At 36.4% G+C, this 10,350-nt stretch overlaps 1 protein-coding gene across 1 annotated transcript; it reads right to left on the minus strand.

Moving 5' to 3' along the window:
• Window positions 1-418: 418 nt before the first annotated feature.
• LOC114178216 (topless-related protein 4) lies at window positions 419-9,805 on the minus strand. Its single transcript, XM_028063998.1, has 26 exons — window positions 9,562-9,805; window positions 9,266-9,404; window positions 8,993-9,172; window positions 8,778-8,891; window positions 8,524-8,682; window positions 8,251-8,428; window positions 8,044-8,167; window positions 7,677-7,792; window positions 6,408-6,576; window positions 6,176-6,285; window positions 6,007-6,076; window positions 5,833-5,906; window positions 5,590-5,685; window positions 5,415-5,510; window positions 4,435-4,562; window positions 4,114-4,348; window positions 3,870-4,034; window positions 3,710-3,802; window positions 3,479-3,625; window positions 3,057-3,167; window positions 2,790-2,969; window positions 2,236-2,364; window positions 1,936-2,031; window positions 1,451-1,639; window positions 1,185-1,348; window positions 419-1,103 (listed from the first exon to the last, which is right to left on the minus strand). The coding sequence occupies exons 2-26, from the start codon at window positions 9,343-9,345 to the stop codon at window positions 905-907; spliced, it is 3,402 nt and encodes a 1,133-aa protein (XP_027919799.1). The 5' UTR covers window positions 9,346-9,404; window positions 9,562-9,805; the 3' UTR covers window positions 419-904.
• Between the last annotated feature and the right edge of the window lie 545 nt (window positions 9,806-10,350).

Raw genomic sequence — 10,350 nt, forward strand, 5'->3', positions numbered from 1 at the left:
ATTTCCATCTCCATCGTTCATTAGTCTGTACACTCCACAACGAGAACAAAGTTCATTTTATGCTAGATAGTAAATTTATGATATCCATTTAGAGCATAAATGGAGAAGCTAGTTCAATAGTTTTTGCAAATGATTTTTAGCGTACTTGATTCCGTTGTGTAAAATTATTATAAATCCCTCATGGAATTAGAAAGATAAAAGGGAACAAAGAACATAGAAGAAAACATGGAAACAGGAAAAAAGAAAATGCACGAAGAGAAACTCAACGTGAATTTCTTCCTTTAAATTTCTTTTTCTATGTAATTTCATCCATTTTGTTTAAAGAGGGCGCCCTTCGTTACTGTAGTAGTAGTCATCTGATAATTGTTATTGCTAAATCTGAATGAACCAAAAACAAAATCCATTAATGAAGCCATGGTTGCCTGAAACATTCAACCAACTCATAAGGATGGTTCTAAAAGAATCTTTGCATAGAAGGCAAAAGTATAACTGAATATAAGAATAGGTTACTTTAGCTGGAAAAAGAAAACTATAACTAGTTCACTATATATATTTATATATTAAAAAAATACTACACAAAGAAAGGTAGGACCAAAGGAAAAAAAATAATAAGAATGACCCTCCACTCTGCAACACTCCAGCCGAATTTACGCCAGTTATCCTATGTGTCTGCCAGTGCCAGTGCCAATGCCAATGCCTATCCCAGGAGCATAAATTGGTTAGGAAAGGTGATTGGTTCAATTGATTTGTCCTAACCTACAAACAAACACCTAGGTTCCGCAGCTTCCCTTTGCAAACCCGAATGGAGGCACCAGGGAGCGGGATCATATGCAACCAAACACACACTCAAAGGTCCTTTTAGAGAAGAAAGTACTACATCATCATCATCTTAATGTGCCATCCATCATCTTTGGGGTTGCTCTGAAGCAGCGGCACCTGAAGCAGTGCTAGGACCAGCACCGTTCTCGTTTGGAGGTGGAGTACCCCATTTTCCTTCCGTCTCTAGGGGTTCAAGTACATGTACTCCCCCATCTGTAAGTCCTAAAGCAAATTGATTTGGTTCAGAGGGATGTGCAGCAATCACAACTGGATACACTCTCAAGCTGTCAAAGAAAATTTTATCAGGTATCAGAAAATCAAATATCAATAACAGATCTTTCACTACATTTGATAAAAAAACGCACCTTGGGTTGGGATGGAGATAAGCAGTTTGACTTATTCTACATCTTAATCTGAGTGCCGGGACGGTAAGAATGCCAACACTTCCATCCTCAAAGCTTACATATATTGACTGACTATCGCACGAGTATGTAGCATGTGTGATTGGATTATTTTCCCGCGACGAAAACTAATCATACAACAATGAAGCACAATGTTAAGCTAACAGAGACCACGTTGAAATGAAGAAAGCCAAATAGAGCTAATAATTAAATATATAAGTAGCACACACCTGCTTTATACATTCCAACTTTGGTGCCTCGTATAATGCTATTTGAGTTTCATGAACAGCCAGTAAATGTGTCTGGTCTTGATGAAATTGGACCCGAGTATCTGCAAGAGGTGCTGGAGGTCGCCCACTGGGCATCTGTAGGAATTTACTTGCTTGTTTTTCCCATCCATCTGTGCTCCAAACACACAACTGTTGAAATAAAGAAAATAAGAGAATGCCTTCATGATTTCTATTGAATAACTTAAATGATTTTCAACATTCTTCCAAAAGCAGTCACTATAAGAGGTCTTTTTGACCCAGTCACATACCTTTACAATTCCTAATAATAAAAAAGAAAGAAAAAAATAGCAAATGACTGCAGTGGAACAGAGAAGACACATAGGAAACATTTCTGACAGCCACAGCAAACAAAAAGCCCTTGCTTCCATGAAGGTCGCTTCAGCCATTAGCAATTACTGACAAACAGCTAAAGTTAAATTCCTTACCTGAGAATCAGCTCCGGATGACACAAGCACATTGAGAACGTGAGAAAAGGCAAGACCGGTGATTCTCTTCTGATGACCTTTTAGCTTGGTTTTGACCTACATGGAAACGAAATTAAACAAGAAAAAGGGTAAATGCCAATTGTTTTTTAAAATACCCCACAGTGAATGAAACTAAAACTGATATCTTTAGGCAGAGTTTAGGACGGAGGGAGGAAGGAGAGGCTAATATCAATTTTTGAAAATTACTAAGTTATGAAACTTAACCAACAGCTGTAATCTCAATCATGAATAGAATAATACCTCATCCACTCGAACATTGTATATTTGTATGGAAGAGTCATCCATGCCAATGGCAATAATATTGTTGTCTTGAGGATGAAATGCAAGGAATGTAGCAGCTGGTGGAGGCGGCATGAAAGTTGTCATTGTCTGCAGTTGATATTCACAGAAATTAATGTGACCGCAATATACAATTGCAACAAAAAATTAAACAAAGAAGCAACGGTTAGGGAACAATAAAATAAACCATCAAAAGGATGCTTGCCGAAATCTTTGTATAGATTATAGTCTGTCCATTTTGGCAATACTACTTTATAACCCAACTGAAGTAGTCAAGTGGTTGGCAGACAGTTAGTTAAGAGTGGACTGTTGATGATAAGGAAGATTTTGAAAAAGAAAAAAAATAATATATATATATATATATATATATATATATGCAGAGAGAGAGAGGACAGAATTATTGATATCAACTAAATTAACCACTTTCCCTGATTATGATGAATTAGGTAATTGAATCTTATAAATAAGAATGGAGGAAGTAGAATATAAGAACGTGCAAAATGAAAGCTACATACCTTAAAGGTCATCATATTGAACAGGGAAATTTTCCCCCCTGAAGCAGACAGAACATATGAGTCATTCTTTGACAGTGCAAAGCATGACACAGCATCCTCTGGGTTAGTATCACTTATATCATTAGTCATCAACATTCCACTAGATGGTTGCCATAGTTGTGGTAGAATGTTTGCAGAGGCCTAAATAAGAAATACATGTTTTAAGAATCTTAAGGACATTAACACGTTGAAATGTAATCACAAACAAGTATAATAGATGCTCATTACCTTCCCGGAAGGATTCCGCTCATTTCTCTGCCATTTCCAAAGCTTGTGAACAGCATTTGTTGCCAAAGCCAAAATTGCAACCCCCTGATTTGTATAAATTAACCTAGAAACCTGAAACAATATCAAATGTATAACCAGTTGAACAACTATTGTAAACTTGTAATTGGAAGTATGCAACCTAAAAAGAAAAAGAAAAAAAAAAAAGAGGGCAATATCCCACTAAAACTTTGAACACAACAAGCGAACAGAAAAGCTATATACGCAAGATATCGAATAATATATTTGCTTTGCTGATATGTTTGTGATTCAATAGGGAAGTGGAGGATGAATTCATCGGTGAGAATACAATACAAGTTTATGCATTGCCTTCACATGCCCCAAAAAAGATTGAATATATACGATTCTAGTATGTCTAACAATACCCTCATTGATGACAAACTATCAGGAAGTTTCAGGGAGCGGCACTGTGACGGTTCATTAATTTCTGTCAGCTTCCATATCCTAGATTTATCCACAGCTTCATCAACAATTCTTGGTTTCACATCAGCTAAACTTCGTGTATCATTATTCTACAAAGAAAAATAGAATAAAATTAAACAACCAGAGAAATAGAATCCTCGTTCATTAACTGAGTTATGTGTGAAACAACTCACAATCCCAACCATTGCTGCTACTGGAGGAGCTCTCTCAGCAAGGCTGGTTCCAACAGTTACATTGGTAGAAGGAAAAGCTCCAATAGTAGGTGCCTGAATTAACATGAAGTATTCAGAAGGATATACTTGCAGAAAATTAACTAAATATCAATAGCTTTACCTTCACAACAGCCGCAGAAGCAACTCTAGAAGCATCAAATGTACGATTCTCCACTGTCCGAAGCAGCCTAATTCCTTCCGCATTAGCAAGAATTTTAACTCCATTGTCATTTGTGGAGACAGCCAACAATATTCCATCCTTGTTAAATCTAATACAGGGTGATGCCTGCAGATTTCAAAGGCGTGTTATTAAATAATGAATTCATCATTAAATGAATAAAACACAATGTTAGTCCTGTAATTACCTGTAATCCACCATCTGCATCAACACTTGTCAACAAGTTTGTATTATCCATGTCCCAAAATTTGATCGTAAACTCATCACCAGCAACCAAGAACCGATTCTTAGTAGTATCAAATTGAACAACACCTACAGATCTCTTCCCAAGACCATGATATGTACGCTTCACAGCTCCTTCACTTTCATTCCATTCCACTAGATATGATTCTCCTTCTTTATTCGTGCCACATGAAAACAATCTACAAACAGACATAAATTAATTAAACTAGTTCATGCATCAAACAGTGCAACTGAAAATATAAGAGGCAAACAATTATCTCCGAACCTTGTTCCATCAGCACTATATGCCATTGTAGTAGATGAATGACCAGGTGCATCATAGTCAACCCTAGAACCCATGTTATCATACAACCATGCCTTTATTTTTCCATCAGTTGCAGTTGAGAAGATGAACTGCAGAGCCATATCAGAAAACAGTTGAAATTTTTATAACACATTCAAAAATATAAATAAAAGACAAACTATAAAAAATATTTTGTTATCAAGGCCAGAGCATCCAACAATTTGAAAAAAAACACAAGCACAAGTAGTCTTCCAGATAGAAAAAATATTTGTCCATGTTGTAATGCTATTATTGATCAAGCATAAACCAGTTAACCACTATATGGCTCACAGAGAATTAACAAATACTATGAATTATATAACCTGAATATAACTTGAAATCATATTTTTGTTTTGGGTGTGGCAAAGAACTGTCAGCTAGAGAAACGTTGATTTGGAGAGGAAATCAATTAAATTGAATTATAAGCATTTTATTTGAATAGGGAATTCCATTTCTAAATGCATCCCCACTCCCCCAAATTCTGATTTCAGATATGCAAACGTTCAAGACACATCCAAAGAATTAAAACATTCACTGTTCCGCATTTCAGGAAAAACCTGCTGGAGCTAGAGTTGTGACTACACAAACATCATCCTCAATAAATTGAAAGGACATAACTTTGGATAAGAAATATTCCACATGTAAGCTCTCTGAAAGCTAGAATATTCATAGACAAACATGTGAATATACAGAGGCTGACTATTATAGGCAAAAGACTATGTTTGTCCCTTGCACGTGAAGGCATTTGAGCAAGATTACTACTTCAAAAGTATCTACCAAATTTCTCTTTTGTTTTAGTGTGTCTGTCTGACTGCTCCCTGCACATTTCTTTTCTTTTTCATTTTTTGATCTTACTAAGTTCTCAATTTAGAAAAATGGACATGTGCACACAAACATACATACACACTTGTATAAGTTATTACCTGAATACTTTCTTTGTGATGAGGGCATACAGAGTATACAGGAGCTTCATGACCCTCAAATGTATACTGTTTCGCACCAGTAACAGCGTCCCAAACCTGCAAAATTTCTCTTGAATGGTTAAAATCGATTTCTACTGATATTGATCGCTATTACAAAATGCACCAACTAACTAACCTTAATGACTCTATCCTCTCCACAGGTCACAACACAGAGCTGTTTGTTTGGATAAGAAAAAGCAAGATCATTGACACTCCCAGTATGAGCTTCAATCTGAACCACAAAACTTATCAAGCAGATTAGTGGCGGGTCCTTTGCTTTCAATGAATAGAATGGACGTAAACAGGAACAGACATAAATTTAATAGAAAAATAATGAGCTTATAAAGAATTTTATGGGAGTCAAAGGGATAAAACAAACCTCCAGGTGGTTTCTAAGATCATCCCCACCATGATAAGAATATATGTGAACAATATGTTTAGAATAAGCAACACCTGAAATATCAGTGACGATAAATCAGACTTTAACTCCTAGCAAATGTGTGCTCAAGGAAAAAAAAAACAAACATCACAACACAAATCCGTTAGAACATACTGCAAAGTGTTCCATCAGGACTCCACACCACCCGGTTGACTGATGCTGAGTAATCATTAGAAAGAGATGCCTATAAAAAAATCAGGGAATTAGCCATCACCACATGAGAAGCAGTCTTCAAAAAACAAGACAAAACTATGCAGAATTGACAAATTTCATTGAGTCATACTTGTAGAGCTACAGAGCATGCTCCAAGTTCCCAGACTTTAAAATTTTTATGTGCAATCCTTTCACGGCTGCCTATATCCCACACCATGACATCACCCATGCTTGTTCCAACTAACAATCAACAGAAATTAATAAGAAAATATAAACAAAATAAAATCAAGGGATATAACGTATAACAAACAGAAAGAGAAGAAATTATCAGGACAAAACTAACACACCAAAAAGGGGCTTACCAAGAAGTAGAATTTGCTGAAGTGGGTGGAAATCCATACTTTTGACAATTGAACCTTGGCTGAGAGTCATCACAACAGTCTTGGGCAAGTCGTCAGATGAATAAGAGCTCTGGCCATGGCTCTGGCTTGAGTATGCAACAGGAAGCAAATTTACTGGTAGATTACTGACCTGGGAAAACATTTACCAGAGATCTATCATATACAATGAGCTATCACTCTAGTAAGCTGGTAGACTTTTCATTGCAAAGAGTAAGGAGGATAAAACTCAGAACTTAGAATAGAAAAACAAGTTGTTGCATTACATAACACAGCAACATAAATTACATCAATCACCACCTAAGCTGTACAGGAAACTCTGTTCTCTACTTAAATGCTATTCGTGGAATGAAAATATTGTCAAACAGATGAAAAACACTTGTTATTCAGTTGTGCTCTCGATCTGCTAACAAACACGACAAATGGTTCGCCAAAAAAGCATTTTCGAACACGTTTTGGATTTTGAAAACTAGAAGAAAAAAAAGTCAATAGAACTCGGTTGTAAAAGTGGACCATATGAAAACACAACAAAGGACATTTCCAGGCAAACCCTGATTAAATATTCCCTTCCATCCATAATTGAAGAATCAATATCTAAGCAGTCCCCAAATAGGCTGCAATTAATCCTGGTTAGAAATGACAACAATTAAGGCGATTTTTCAATAACACTACATTCCAGGGCTATGGGCGTGGTGTGTGGTGATGCAAGTTGCCCAACAAAGAATCTAGCAAATACTCTTGTACAATCTTAGAATTTAAACTTGCATTTAACTTAATGCAATAAAACCTACTTATAAGGTGTGGTGGACGTTCTACATATTATATCGACTACGTTGGCCATATCTCTGTTGGCCTAACACGATTATACACATAGGACAGCCTAAATACGTCCCCTCAAAGCTTCACTTAAGGCAGAATCCCCGGAGAGGATGCAATTAAACCGAGTTAGGAGTAAGCACATTTTAGGCAGCTTTGCAATAACTAGGACATGCAATGATGATAGTATATTAAGGTTAGGGTGTCAAATTCAGACACTACCACAATGTAATTTGTAATGCCAAGTCTTCCTGCTACACAAACTTATAAAGTCTCAACCACCAAAACAGACACAAACAGGTGCCCAAGCACACAAACAACAATGAAACAAATGAATACTCGAGTATAAATAAGAACCAAACTTTCATTTTCAAATTAAACATATAAAACACAGAAAATAAAAAGCAGCTACTGTACTTCATCTGATATTCCAAAAGGTCTTGTTCTCTTCAATACATGATCTGAATCTGCAGTTTGATAGTCCATAGCTGGGTTATTGGTAGGAGGGGTTCTGGGGCGCTTTAAAATAGCCGCTAGCATTATCACAAGTAGAAATCCAAAAAGAGCAAAAGAAAATCAGTCTGGTTATATATGAAGTTTGGGATCCAGTTAAATGAGTGATGCAACATTAGCTGCAACTGAATACTGCATGTGTTTCTCCGTCATGATATAAGTGAATATACTTATGGTCAATAGCTGACCAGATATTGTAATATATAGCTGATGTCAATTCTCTGGCCATGTGTTATAAGGAACACTGAAAAACAGTTACTTATGGGCTTACCTGCAGTATTAGCTGCGGCCAAACCTATGGGTCCGGCAGAAGCTGAAGGGTGCGGAACAGGAGAAGGGTTTGCCATCCAGCCAGCAAGGGATGTCGGAAGAGCGGCTGGCGTGGGCTGAAATGGCTGAAAATGTATACGGAGTCAGAAATAGCAAAAGGACTTTACTAGTAAAACAAAAATGAAGCATATCTTGTTGTTTTACTTACACCATGAGCACCAAGTGGTGGGAAACCTCCAGCCTTTGGGACAGCGCCCATTAATGGATTGGTAACAGGGGATGGGGCTCTCGCACCATTTGGTTGGCCACAACTATGGTCCACAAAAAGGGTCTTTATGTCAGGGTTAGGCCTTGGGTTCTTACAAAGTTGATGCTGCCAATTTAAACTGCAAGTCAATACAAATAAAAAAAATTTAGTATCACCAAAGTTATCACCGAACAGATTGATTAAATTGACACACAATATGAGTTATTTAAGAACCTCTGATTAATTAGTGTCCGTAATCTGGAGTTCTTTAAGGTTGGAAATTGAAGTTTGTCGCGAAACAGGGGGTTAGCTTCTATTAATTTCTTCAGTTCAGCCAGCATTATGCCTCTGGCAGATTTTGTATCTCCATACTTTGATAGCTGTTCATTATGTCTGCAAAATTATAATACCCACATTATAAACCAGGAAAAAACACATTTATAAACCAGGCAAAAATACATGAAATCCAAGTATAACCGTCTTCATACCTAAAGTTATCCAAAGTCAACAACTGTGTGATTTCCTTAAAAAGCTCTTCATTAAATGCAGCAAATACTTTCAAGTCCTTCACTAAAATCTCAACAGCTTTTGCTCGATCTTGCCTGCGATAATATTGTTCCCATTCAATTTTCAAGTAAGAAAATGACTAAGAAGTAAGCAGATTGGAAGAGAATAACACAGCTAAACGCGACAGATAACATACTTGTCCAATGCTTCTAAGTACTTCTGCTTCCGTATCTCAAAGAAAATCTTCATGGAGTATCTATTGTCATCCACCTTGGTAAAACCAGACAAGTACTTCTCCACCTCATCCCACTCCCCATTCGTCACCATATCCTCAAAATATCTCATGTTAAAGAAAAATCCTGATTCTTGCTCCAACCTTCACGTTCACAAATTAACATATATATAAAATATAAATTGACAATTTAAATTAAAAACACTGAAACGTGTAAATTTTCGTAAACTAGCGTACTTGTGAACAGTCTCCTTAAATTTCTCTTCATCTAGAAACTGAAGTATGAGAAAAACAAGTTCTCTGCTGAGGGAAGACATGACGGTGCCTTCAACAAAAAACCGCACGAAAGATCTAGAACAGAACAGATCAACAATACCTGAACATCGAAAAACATAATTAAACCGACGATACATCAAAACCCACAAATTCATCAAAATACGTATATACAAGCACATCACAATCACAAGGAACTCTAAATTGGAGAGAAAAATCGTGCTAGAAGAGACAAAATGAGAGGGCGAAGGAGCTCTCACCTGCCAGAGAATCCCTGGCGCAGATCGAGAGGGTCGGAGCAGAACGAGAATGGCGAGGGAGGGTTTCAGTATTTTTCTCGCTCTACTTTCTCTCTCTAACTTTTTTTGTGTTGGAGCTCTTCTGGTTGAGTATTTATACAAGAACAAGAAAAGGGGGCTAGGGATTTGAAGAAGAAGAAGAAGGAAGAGAACACGGAGATAGACAAAGAGAGAAGAGAAGAATTGTTGTGAGCAACGAAATTATGGTATCAGACAGTTTAAATAGCGTGTGCGCGAGAACGAGATGAGATGGAATCATGACTTTATTATATCATAACTATAAGTAGTTAGATAAGTCAATGTACTTATAATGTCTTTGATAAGCGAAATGACTTATACAGCTGTTATATCCTATTTGCTTATCAAGAGTCCTAGATTTGGATTTATTTTCGGGTGGACTCCTCGTGTTTTCAACCTCGGTAACATTCATTACTATTTTCTAATTTTTGCTACGAGTCATAATGGTCATTTATTAAACATTAATTTAATAATTAAAATTTTGAAAATAAAATAAAATAAATAAATAAATGAAAAAATTTATTATGTTGTGGGCATATTTGTGTGATGATGAGTTTGCTGTATTTGGATGTTTTTGTGTGTAGGTAGGTGGTGTGTGGTCTTATTGGGCAGAGATTTTTGAAGGTGTTTGTTATTAAAAGAAAGAAATGGAATTTGTTTTTGTTTGTTTTTTATTAATTGAAAAGGCAAGATATTTGTTATATTATTAGAGGAAAAATATTTGACCTTTTT

The sequence above is a fragment of the Vigna unguiculata genome, chromosome 3 (assembly GCF_004118075.2).
Source record: "Vigna unguiculata cultivar IT97K-499-35 chromosome 3, ASM411807v1, whole genome shotgun sequence".
In the NCBI taxonomy this organism is placed as follows: Eukaryota; Viridiplantae; Streptophyta; class Magnoliopsida; order Fabales; family Fabaceae; genus Vigna; species Vigna unguiculata.

Excerpts from the sequence above, each read along its gene's own strand:
- LOC114178216 (XM_028063998.1), bottom strand. The coding sequence starts at position 9,345 with ATGTCTTCCCTCAGCAGAGAACTTGTTTTTCTCATACTTCAGTTTCTA. Across the intron at positions 9,173-9,265 it reads TTTAAGGAGACTGTTCACAA|GTTGGAGCAAGAATCAGGAT; the intron begins GTACGCTAGTTT and ends GTGAACGTGAAG. Across the intron at positions 2,032-2,235 it reads ACAATGTTCGAGTGGATGAG|GTCAAAACCAAGCTAAAAGG; the intron begins GTATTATTCTAT and ends GTTTCCATGTAG.